Below are 12,239 nucleotides of genomic sequence, written 5' to 3' on the forward strand. Positions count from 1 at the left end.
GTTGCCTTCCACAGACCACAGCAATTATACAACCTCCAAGATCTGTTTCTTTTCCTTTTTTTCAATGCCGAGGATTGAATCCAGGGCCCTCACACATGCTAGGCAAGCCCTCTACCACTAAGCTACATCCCTAGCTCTTTTCTTTTTATTTTGAGAGAGGATCTCACCAAATGGGACAGGCTAGTCTTGAACTTGTTCTCCTCCAGCCTCAGCCTGCCAAGTAGCTGAAATTATAGGCATGCACCATTGCACCTGGCTGGCTGTTTCTTTATAAAATAGAGAGGCTACAAAGGTTATAGCGGGGGTGAGGAATGTTGAGTCTCTTAGTTATCTCTTTTTTTTTTAAAGGTGGACACAATATCTTTATTTTATTTGTTCTTTTTTAATGTGGTGCTGAGGATCAAACCCAGTGCCTCACACATGCTAGGCAAGTGCTCTGCCACTGAGCCACAACCCCCAGCCCTATTAGTTATCTCTTGCTATGTAAAAAAATAACTCCAAAATGTAGTAGTCAAGCCAATATTATCTCATACCCCCTTCTGAGGGTCAGAAATTAGAGAGTGGCTCAGCTGAGTGATCCCAGTTCAGGTCTTCCACAAGGCTGCAGACAAGATATCAACCACCAAGTTATCAAAAGATTGAACAGAACAGAAAACTTCCAAGATGGCTCCGTCGATGATTGTTGGCAGGAGGCCTCTGCTCCTGCCTTTGGCCTCTTTCCTTTGGGCTGCAGGATATGACAGCTGGCAACCCCCAGTGATCCAAAAGAGTGAAACTCAAGTCACAATATGGATATATTTATCCTAGCCAAGTTCCTCTGTATGATTTAAGATAATTAACTTTCCCAAAATTATAAAATTTTGAAAAAAAAATTGTAAAATAGCCTAACTCAGTTTGGTCTACTCAGCAGCATCCACACGTTGTCCAAAGAATCCCCTCATCAAGTTAAATGTCTCAGGAAGCCCAATGTGACTGCCAAATACAAGGGCAAGAGCCCAGGGACCATCTCTGGCGTGTCTCTCACTCCTCAGCTTACAAGCTTCTGGGTTAGTCTTTTATCCAAACAGGACCTTTTCTGTCTTTCCAAAACTGGAAATAATTGATTTTATGATATTCATAATGGCAAGAGGATGTCTGTCCTCTCAAACTCTTTTCTTCTCAATGTCCTTTTATTTAGAAACTATTTTATTAAATTTTTTAAATCAGTAAAGGATGGAAAGAAGGATTAGTCATTTGATGAAACGTAAATTCCCCGCCCAGTGTCACTGTGATCTTAAAACTCTGGGCCCAGAAGCCTTTGCAATCCTAAGACCTAAAACAAGTGGGGACTGGTCCCAGCGCTCCTGTCCCCACACTTCTCTCTTCCCTCCGAGTCTCTTTCCCCAATCTCAGTATTAACCTCCAGAAACCAGCATGTGATGGAAGGCCAGGCCCGCTGCCTGCCTCAGGGAGCCAAAGTACTGTCCCCAAGGCCACAACTCTAAGAACTGCAGCCAGTCTGGCCTGGGTCTAAATCCCAGACCCACCACTCACTAGCTGCCTGAATTTGGACACGTTACTTAACCTGGCTGAGCCCCCATTTCTATTCTACAACTTGGGAAGACTGCTGTCTCCATTTCTGGGTTGTATAAAGATGAGACATGTAACACACCCAACGCATAGGAGGACACGAAGTCATAGGGGCAATTATTTGACACAAAGGAGAGGCTGTTAAGTGTCCCTTAAATCCACTCACCCCTTCCCAAAGGGTGACTAACAGGGTGCCTGACTACCCAAGGTCTATTTCCCAGCCTCTCTTGCAGCCAGAGTTGGTCACACGGCTGGTTATGGTCAATGGAATATGGAGGAAATGATAGTCCCGATTCCAAGTCACTCCCAGGACAGGAGGCTGCCTCTCCCCACCTCCAACCCTGTCTGCTTTCCCATCCTCCTGCTGACTGGGGTCCTGCCTCCTCTCAGTCGTGATGTGGCTGTGTGCCCGGGGCAGATAGAAGGGGATCCCCCATGTCAGACCTCTGAGAACTTTGTCCAGATTCAGTTGACCACGAACAGCACAGAACTACCACAGACTCTGGGCTGCTTTTGCCCATCAGAGGGAACAGAACAGTTCCAATCGATGTTTGAGGTTTCTCTATTCCTTTATGACCTGGTTTTCCCAATTTAGGACTCTGGTAAAAGCTGGTTTAGAAAGCAAAGATTTGGGCTCCAACCTCCCACAGTAACCTCGATCTTGAGACCCCCATACTCAGGTCAGCCTGCAGAAAGGTCAATGACTGTCTGGTGGGGCTGCTGTCCCAGATGAAAGTCCAGTGTCACTTTTCACTGAGCAATGCAGCTCCACAGCCTGGGGTCCTAGAGTTCTCAGTTCACAGGTTTCTGGTTGATAGACTGATTTTTCAGAGTCTTATTTGTATATTTTTTTCAAAGATATTTTAGAGTTTAACAAGGCTCATTTTCTTAGAAATTAACAAAGGGACAATTATCCCCACCATTGGGGTCCCAGTCTCAGCTGTCCCAGGTCTTTTTGTCTCACCTCCCCAAGCTCCCTTCACTCACCCCACATGCAGGGCAGCTAAGGAATTTTTGCTTTTTGTTTTGTTTTGCTGAAAATATTGGCTGACATTTTGACAGGACTCCGGTACCCAGAGAAGACAATGTCCTGCAGCCCCCATGGGTTTACAATAGTCCAGGACCCTGGCTCCCAGGACCCGTTGAAGAGCCAGGTGACGTGCAACTGAGACCTCCCTGCCGGGCCACACCCACCCAGAACGGGCCACTCTGTTCCTCAAGTGCTTTTCAAAAGTTCCAGGTACAGGGAGCATGCCTTTTTAAATACCACAGGTGCACAAAAATTCGTTTTACTTGGAGGCTTGGTCACAAAGAGCCATCCACCGGATGAAAGGATGTACCTCTTAAAGCTATACGCATACAGAATGATGGAGAAACTGAACAGAGTTCGCCTTACACCAGCATCCAATAGCAACTTCCCTGTGTTGGAAGATTTCCAAGGAATAAGTGGGCGGAGGCCCTTGGCCATGCCGGAAGAGGTAAGGCGCAGGGGTATTGTGACATGCTCGGGAAAGGCAGATTTTCCCTTGGCCAACCTAGGTCCGAGCCCATTAGGACAAGGAAGCCGGATCAACATGGAGCAGCGGCTCAGGTCGCAGCCTTCCGGGGCCCCGGAGAGCACCGAGGCGCAGCAAGAGATTCTAGCCCAGTCCATCGAGGGCCACGGGCGGGTGTTGCTGGTAAGAGAGTTCTGGAAGGAGGACGACTGCTGCATGGATCTGCAGAACTTTCCAGAGCAGACCTCAACCCATCAGCTCTCCAGGTCCTTGTCCACACGAGCCACCAGAGGCCATGGCAGCTCCAGCAACTGCTCCAGGAGGGGACTCAAGCGCTCCGGCCACAACTCCGCCGACAACTCCGAGGACAGCTCCGAATGCCCTGCCGCTAAATCCAAGCGCTCCGCGGAGAAGGCGGGGAGAAGCCAGTGCAAGTTCGCCGACCCGAACGAGCGCGAGACGCCTAGGACCGGGCCTAAGACCCCCAGCTCCGTGGAGGCCGAGAATCCGGCACCGGACTGCGAGGCCGTGGGGCAGCAGCTGGCCGCGCCGCAGCGGGGCGCGCAACTGCTCCTGGTGCTGTGCCGCGCGTCGGCGCTGTGCACGCAGCTCCCGCGGCTGCAGCTGGTCCTGGAGCAGGTGCGCGCCCGGGACTGCCGCCTACCCGCCGCGCTCATCGGGATCCTGGTGCAGCCGCAGCCGGACGAGGAGGCGGAGGCGCGCCGCCGCCTGGAGAACCTGCTCTGCCGCATCTTCGCGCAGCACAACCCCGCCGTCGAGGTGCACACGGCCGTGTTCTGCCCCGGCCGTCCGCAAGGCGCCCTGGACGTCCAGCGTGCCGCCAGCCAAGTGCGCAAGGTCCCCCGAGTGGATCGGGGAACCCAGATGGATGGTGAGGGGCCCGAGGGGTGCCGCGGGTTTGTGTGGAGGGGGTGCGCTCAAACAGAGTCCTGTCCCGACCCCGGTGCCCCGCTGAGTTTGGACAAACCCCAGCCTCGTGGCTCTTCTTATGGCGCCCCCAGCAATTCTGGGTACGGCTTCGGGTGATGAACTGAGGTTCTCACCCCCAGGTGCGCCGGCTGGGCAATCTGAAAGTGTATGAATCAACCTAATTTAGTGGGCCACACCTCCCAGCCCTGAGCCCTTCCCATGGCGTGGGATACCATTTCCCACTACTGGCAGCTGCGCTTTGTCCGGTCCTCACTGGGAACTTCGTAGGCCCGAGAGCCCACCCGCTCCTCTCCACACGCACTGATTGGTTCCTCTGTTCCTTGATGGGGTTCTTTAGTGTCCTCCCCCATGGAATAATAATTACAATAAAAACGTGCCTCTCGTGCTCCAGGCTCTCTCCCGGGGCTTTCACTTCCAAGACCCCAGCAGCCCTCTAAGGATGGCACTTCAGCGCTTGCTGACAAGAGAACTCTCCCGAGCAAGCCCCAGACCCTTCTGAGCAAGGGCGCTGGGCCTGCCGCCCCAGGGCTAATCCGTAGCCTGAGGGCCCTAGTTAGTGGACTCTTGTAGGACAACCGCAGGGACTAAGGAAGCTCCGGGTGGGGTGGGTGTCTTCTCTGTGGTCCGGTTCCCCTCCCATGTGGCATGTGAGGGTGATGGGCCAGTTTTCTGAGATGACATCTAGCCTGAAAATGCTTCAGGACAAATGGTGGCACGTTTTGCGTGAGTACCCAGGACACATCCAAGAGCCAGCACCATCAGGGGCCTTTGGGGTGGGTGGGATTTTAACCCCCTCAATTCTTGCCCTGGCACCTAACTTCACATCCGCTTAGACTCATTCTTGCCACAGCCTTCAAGTTTAGTCTAGGAGAGTCTCACGTGGCCGGTGCTCTGGTTGGGAAAGCCCCCTACCTATTTGCTCTTCCATCCTCGGCAGAGGTCAGAAAGACCTGGTCCATCTTTGGAAACAGCCTGTAATGATGAAAATCTTCCAGGTGCCTTGTCCCCATCTCCCATCCTTCCTGCAGCTGTCCCCTGCTCCCTGTCTTCTCTTCACCCTAGTGCAATTCAAGCAGCTTGCATTGAGCCCCTGCTGGCTTTGGCCCTTCTCCGTCCCCGCAGTGGGGGGTTGGGGAACAAGAAAGGAGACAAGGCTAGAAACAATCCTAACACCATGCAGAATGTGACCATTGCCATACAAACAGGCACCTGGGGCTCGGAAAGGAAAAGATGGCTTTCTTCTGGGATTCTCAAGGAAGACTTTATGAAGAGGTGGATCCCCTTGAGAGGGATCTTGGCCACAAAGTATTTTGACAGAGATGGGAGGAGATGGTGGAGGGAAAGTACTTCTACAAATGCCTAAAGTTAGGCATGTTCACAAGACCTCCCAGACCACCAGTGCTCCCAGCTGGCTAGAGTGGGACAGAGGCAGCAGCCTGGTGGCACTGGGCGTGGGACAGTGAGCTATCGCCATACTATCACCAGGCTCCCAGGCAGGGAACATGGGCTCAGGCAGAGACAGTGTCCTGGCCAGGATCCCTTGCTGTGCCATTCTTCTGCATTTTTCTGGAACAACCTCTCATTCCATGACTGCCTCTCCTGCTTCTGGGGACCACCTGTAGTAAAGAACCCACACATAGTTTCTCCACAGCCATAGACACACTCCTTAGCCTGCCCACTGCATTTCCTCCATCTCCCTCCTGGGAACAGAGACATGTGTTCTGTTTGACTCTTTTGGATGAAATGGAGTATCATGGCTACCAGAAAATTCTACCTATGTATATCCACCACCCCAACCCCTGACTCATTTAAACCAATGGTTCTCAACCAGAGGCAATGTTGACACTCCCTCCCACCTGTAGGGACATTTAGCAATGTCTGGAGACATTTTAGGTTGTCACGGGCAAAGGGAGGTGCTAGTGGGTCAAGGCCAGAGATGCTGTTAAACTTCCAGCTATGCTCAGGAAAGCCTCCCACCCAGGAATTATCCTGCGCAAAATGTCAGTAAAGCTGAGGCTGAGAAACTCTGATTTCAGCTGGGTGGAGGCCCACAGTCCAATCCCACTGGTGTCCGAAAATCCAATTTTGCAGAGATGAATCCCTTGGGAATTCCTGGTCTGTCTGCTAATGGGGTCCCTGGGCTGGGTCCCAGCCTTTCTGATTCTAAATGGAACCCCCTGAAGAGAACCATTGCTCCTGACTTCAGGGAATTACTGTTCCCTCCTGACTCCAGCATCAACCACATACACAAACACTATCGATCTGAGCTTCCCTCCATCTTAATCTTTCATGCCTGTTTGGCTTCTTCAGTCTTCTCATTCAATGAATTTTTTAATGTTTTTATTTTTTGATTCATTGATTCTAAAGCTTATGTAATTATCAGATTCCCTATCACCTTCTGAGGAAATGAAAAGAAACCTGAACTAGAATTAGCTTTGCCTGTGCCCCTAACTAGCCATGTGACCTTGCAAAAGTAATTTAACCTCTTTAAATGTCAATGTCCCCTTCTTCACAAAGATAACCATTAAAGTCTTTGCAGGTTCTAGAAGCCCTAAAATAGGTCCTGTGGTTTTGCAGTTGGCTTGGGCTGGCCTTGTGTGGGGACCCCTTTGAATCCTTTGTATCTAGTTAGCTCTGCCCAGACCTTGTGGTGGCCTGGTGGCCTCACCTGCCGAACGAAGTATCTGTCTTCTCCAATGAACACTTCTTTCGTTGCAAAGTGTGAAGTTTAGCTTGTCTATTCAAAGTGCTTTTCCCTCTTCTGTCCTAAAATGAAAATCTCATTAATGTAGATGAAGATCATAGTCTGTTGACCCAACCAGTGTGGGTTTGGGAATAATCCACCAGGTTTTGCCAAAGTAATAAGTTTAAGAATTTTGTGTTCTGAGCAACTGGTATGTTTTAAGGGAGAACTTTTTGAAAATCCAAAGTTTCTTTTAAAAGTTGGGACACCTAACTAGCTTCCCTCCCATGGTTGGGGAAGAGCAGGCTTTGGAGGCTGGGGAAGCTACTCAGAAATGGAGGAGGCTCTGGGCTGTGGAAGGTCACGTGCTCAAAGAAGCCCCAGATCTTCAGAAAAGTTACGTGGAACTTACTACAGGCATAGTGAGGACAGATGTTTGTGTCTTTGCTTTTGTATGTGGAAATTGGTGATGAAGTTGAGTGTCCCATCAAGGGTGTCTCAGAGTGAAAGAGGTAGCTCACTTGGACCAAGGAACACACCGTGATGAAGAGCCTGAAGGTGGTATTCCGGTCGCAGAATCGCGGGGTCCAGTTGTCACAGGTTCCCCAGGCTAAACCAGGCCTGCGAGGGGCAGGACAGAAGTGGCCCTCTGCCTATCCTGGCAGCTTGGGAGGAACAGAGACACCAGGTTGGTGCCTGCAGAGAAGACTGTCCTGGAGCACTGGCTGTGGGAGCCGCCTGGCTTTTGTGACCTCACAGGAGGTATAGGTGACTGTTCTCTGTGGGACCTGGGCTCAGTCAGTGGCAGGGCTGAACACCAAGGGTAGAGGGCAGACGGCCCCTCTCAGAGGGAGCCCAAGGATTAGGCAGCTCCATGTAGGTCCAAGTTTAGGTTAGGAGGATTCACCATCATGAAGAAGAGCAAGAAGAAAAAGTCCGAGACCAGGCCACGCAGGGACTCCTCCGTCTCCCCGAGGGGTAGCTCCGATTCCAGCATGCAACAGCCCAGCTCCGAGAGCACCCAGCCCAGCCCCGGCTCCACAACAGAGCAGGCCAAGTCCCCCGTGCAGCCGTCCAGACCTCAGAAGCAGTCCAGCCCTGAAAACAGCCCGCAGCAGTCCACGTCCCAAGCTCTTCCAGCTCCAGAAGCGCACCAGTCCTCTGAATGCCCGTCATCTCCCAACACCAACTCTAAAGCCACCCCTCCATCCAGGAAAGCAGGTGGGCAGACTTCTAGCTTAAACAGTTCTAGCCTTCCTGCCAAAGGGCTCCAGGGCCACCCAGAGGCTGGTTCTTATAGGGTAGTGGTGTGTGGTTAGCATGGGTTCTGGAACTGTGCTTGTGGAGTGTACGAGAATTTTTTTTTTTTTTACCTAAGAGACCGAGATTCCTGGATTTTGTCATTCCTTGTCATCATCAGTCTCACTGAAGATAGTCATGCATACATATTGATATTAACTTGGCTCTTGAGTAATACTAGCTCATTAGGAGTCAGCAGTACTGTGTGACAGCTAAAAAAATAAGAGCCAAGGATCCATTTATAGAAGTATACGGTTTATAACAAGGGAGGTGGCCATATGATTTACTGTCCTCATCAGGCTGTCCCTGTGAGCAATAAAAGATGACTAACAAACTAGTCCACGGAAGAAAGTCCAGGTTGATGGAAGATGAGAGGGGAGAGGGGAGTGAGACCCACTGTGTGTGAAATCCATTGATGGACTTGGAGAATGTGTTTGTCAGGAGGGAGACGTGAGCAGTCTTTCTGTGTTGTCCCCAGCAGTCTGACTGGCCCATGGAGAGACCCAGACAAAATATAGGATTTCCAGCTCAATTTTAATTTCGACAAACAACATATAATTCTTTATATGTGTGTCCCCAAATATCGCATGGACATCCTGCATTTTTATTTGCTAATTGGCAACCTTACCCATGGGAGACCCTGGAGGCCGTCAGATCTCTGCTCAAGGTACAGAATCCTGTGCAACAGCTAGCGCTGTCTGGAAACGGAATGGCTGTCCAGGAAGAGTGCTCCCGTCTTCTGGCCTGTCCGAGAGTCTGAGCGAGCGGCGGCTGTGCGGGCGAGTGCGGGGCACACGGGGAGTGGGCAGCCTTGTGCGGCTCACAGCATGGCACTTGCTGACCACGCTGACGCCGAGCACGCAGTGTAACCAGCCAAGCTCGCCTGCTCCTCTCTCAGTCCTGGGGTAGGTGCTACCCTCAGGTCCATTTCATAAATGGGGAAACTGAGCCTCACAGGAATCAAACATGCTCTGGAGCGGGCATGGGTAGCAGTGAGAGGGGACCCTCCTGTTCCTACTCCAGAATCCTCACTGATGACCACAGCACCACCTCTCAATTCCAAGAGGCCTTGAGGTCTCCCGGGAGGAGGAACCTCCTTCCCCAGGCTTCTCCTGCACTGCCGTGAGCCAGTGTCATTGCCACGACCTTGAGCCACAAGTTCATCCTGCTGGAATGGTTTAGTGAGAGATGCAAGTGAGGGTGCTAAATCCAAGGATTGCTGTGACAAGAATATTTCTATGGCTGAGAATCCATCCTTGACATAAGGTAATGGTCTTGGGTGCTCTACAGAATACCATGTGTATTGTGAGCATCGACCATGGACATAAACATGTCTGGATTATGGCCTTCAGAGCTGGGATCTGTAGAAAGTAAAACATTTTTGTTTTTGTTTTTTGTCATGACTGGAGCTCAACCCAGGGCCTTTGCACATGCCAGGCACATGTTCTACCACTGAGCTTCACCCCAGTCCTGATTTACTTTTTTAGATGAACAGACTGTGTGGAACATCCTGGAACTTTCACTTTTCATTCCCAAATCTTTTGAGTGCCTGAGACTCACCCCAGGAGGGAATTCAGCTTACTGAGGAGGCAAAGCAAGACATGTTGGTGGCTCACCAATGATTGTAGCAGACACTCTACACCTTTCTTCCAAAGAAATTTCCCCCCTTTGAGTCCAAGTGGGAAGGAACGTTGGAGATAGGGGATGGAGGTCTTTAGATAAGGAAATCAATTGCTAAAGCCAAGCAAAGTCATGTAGCTTGAGAACACAAGTGTCCTCCAGTAGCATGGCTGTCACCAAAAGGATGGACAACAACGGCATGACTGAGGATCTGGAGGAATCACAGCACTCACACGCAGCCAGCCGGAGGTAGCTGGTGCCGCTGCTGTAGAAAGCCGCTTGGCAGTTTCCCAGAAGACCAGGCAGGCTCCATATGATTCCGCTCATGGGCATACGTACGAAGATTAAGAACACGTCCACACAGAGGCTTGCACGGGGATGTTCACGGCATCGGTGTTTATACTAACCAAAAAGCAGAGATAACCCAAGTGTCCGTCATCCCACAGAGGGATAACAAAATGTGGTGTGAAATAACCACAGTACAATGCATCTAGTGGAATAGTCTTCAACAAATTTTTAAAAAGACATGATACACTGATGCATGCCACACATGGATGAAACTCACGCTAAATGGAAAAAGTCAATCCCCACAACACGCACACATTGTCAGATTCCAATTACCCAAAGTGCCCAGAATGTGCAAATTATTACCGAGGACTTTGGGGGACAGGCAAATGAGGGATGACTTCGTGGGGTGGGCTTTCTTTTTCAGGAAATGAAAATGTTCTAAAACTAGATCATGGTGATGGTCACACAACTTTATGAATATGCCAACAACCACTGCACACTCTTTTTTTTTTTTTTTTGTGGTGCTGGGGATTTGAACCCAAGGCTTTTTTTTTTTTTTTCTTTTTTTTTTTTGCCGGGGATTGAACCCAGGGCCTTGTGCTTGCAAGGCAAGCACTCTACTGACTGAGCTATCTCCCCGGCCCCCACTGCACACTCTTAAAGGCTAGATTATAGGGTCTGGGAACTACATCTCAGTTTAAAACTTTTTTTTTAAAGGGTAAGTCTTGCCTTTAGAATCCCTTCCTTCCCCATTTCAGGGAAAGTATGTGACGAGGTTGGCCTAAGCAGGAAAGATGCCGAGTTTTCTGGTGACCAGTGGCTTCACAGATCTGGAAGAATCCTTAACTCTGTCAAGTAGCCAGAAGGGAAATAGGTCGCAAGTCCTCTCGCCCAACAGCAGAGGGCGCCATCTCAGAGTTCTGCTGGTTGCCATCCCAGCAGGCAGAAATGGGAGATTTCCTTGAGGAAAACCAAAGCAGTGGTTGTCTTCTGGAAGATTGGGTAGCCCCTAGGTAAATGGAGCTCAGCAGCTGCGGTTCCAGGAGTCTCCGTGCAGCGTCATGGAGTGCAGTCACCTGCTTATGTCCCTTCTGCCAGTTCCGTGGCAATGGTTTTTGCTGACTTAAAAGTTAAGACATTCCTTCGATCCCCGGTAGTGCAAAAAAAAGAAGAAAAAGAGACACCTTGAGTTGAAGTTCACGTCTGCAATCTACTTGTTCTAGTGGCACATTCTTATATCCTTTGAGCCTCAGTTTCCTTATTTATAAAACTAGACTAACAACATCCCACTTCACAGGATGTCAGTGACAATTGACTGACATGGAAGTGTAGCGCACCACACAGGTGTAGCTGTTGCATGGTCATGATGTCTGTTTTCCCCAGGAAGCACGGGTCTGTCACCCAGATGGTCCCCCCTCCTGTTTGGGAAGGGCTCGTGTGGGGGATGGCTGCGTTCCTCGGGCAGTTCAGACCCACATCCTTGAAGATGCCTTTGAAGGCTCTAGGGTTTCCCTGGCAGCCCTGCCATTGCCATGCACAGACAGTGTGTCTGTTGTGGGCCTTCTAGAACTGTCTTCCAGGCTATCCCCGGCCTTCCCGGGACAGGTGCCTCCCTCATCTCTCTCCTTCTCTGTCCACCAGGGCCTCAGACCCAGGCGGTCCCTCAGCCCTGCTCCTGCACTGCATGTCCGGGCAGCACTGCTTGCTGGCGTCGTCTGGGGCTGTGCCACAGACGCATCTTCGATGTCCTTCTGCCTCAGGACTGTCAGGCCATGTCAGGGAGAGGACTCCCAAACCTCCTCACCTTCTACAGGTTCCCGAGCGCGTGCGGGGCTGGAGCCTGGGAAACACTTCCCAGAGCCAGGCTCTGTCCCCAGACCTTATTAGCAATCACCTGCAACATCTCCTGGAATTATGGGCCGGAAGGAACGCCCTACCCTCCAACTGCCATCTCTTCCTGGGCTTTGGCAGGCGGGGGCCCTTTCTGACCCAGCCTGTCCCCTGGGATACCCACCCCTCTGCACAGAGGTGCCATTGCCTTCCTTTTGGGAACTGCTGCAAAGGCATCGCCTTTTTCTCTTCTCCATAGAAGCCCTGCCTTCCTCAGAGCTCACTCCCCCCCCGCCCTTCCGAACACCCACACCCTACAGGAGCTTTGTGAATAAACACTCTGAGTGGCCTTTCACCTCCTTCCATGGCCTGCACTATAGACGGGCCTTCAGTTTCTTGTCCTACACAGGAATTTCCTCTGGAATTTAGTGATAAAAACTGATTGTAACTCATAGGTCTCCCCACCCCCAGGTAATTGCAGGACCCCAACCCCCTTCAAAGCA

The 12,239-nt window shown here is 51.0% G+C and overlaps 1 protein-coding gene across 1 annotated transcript; it reads left to right on the forward strand.

Annotated features, from left to right (window-relative positions):
- Nucleotides 1–7,610: 7,610 nt before the first annotated feature.
- On the forward strand, nucleotides 7,611–11,900 carry SPATA3 (spermatogenesis associated 3; the record flags this gene model as incomplete). The annotated part of the gene is made up of 2 exons (XM_079130404.1): nucleotides 7,611–7,920; nucleotides 11,548–11,900. The coding sequence occupies 2 exons, from the start codon at nucleotides 7,611–7,613 to the stop codon at nucleotides 11,892–11,894; spliced, it is 657 nt and encodes a 218-aa protein (XP_078986530.1). The 3' UTR covers nucleotides 11,895–11,900.
- Nucleotides 11,901–12,239: the final 339 nt, after the last annotated feature.

The sequence above is a fragment of the Sciurus vulgaris genome (genome assembly GCF_902686455.1).
Source record: "Sciurus vulgaris genome assembly, chromosome: 3".
Classification (NCBI taxonomy): domain Eukaryota; kingdom Metazoa; phylum Chordata; class Mammalia; order Rodentia; family Sciuridae; genus Sciurus; species Sciurus vulgaris.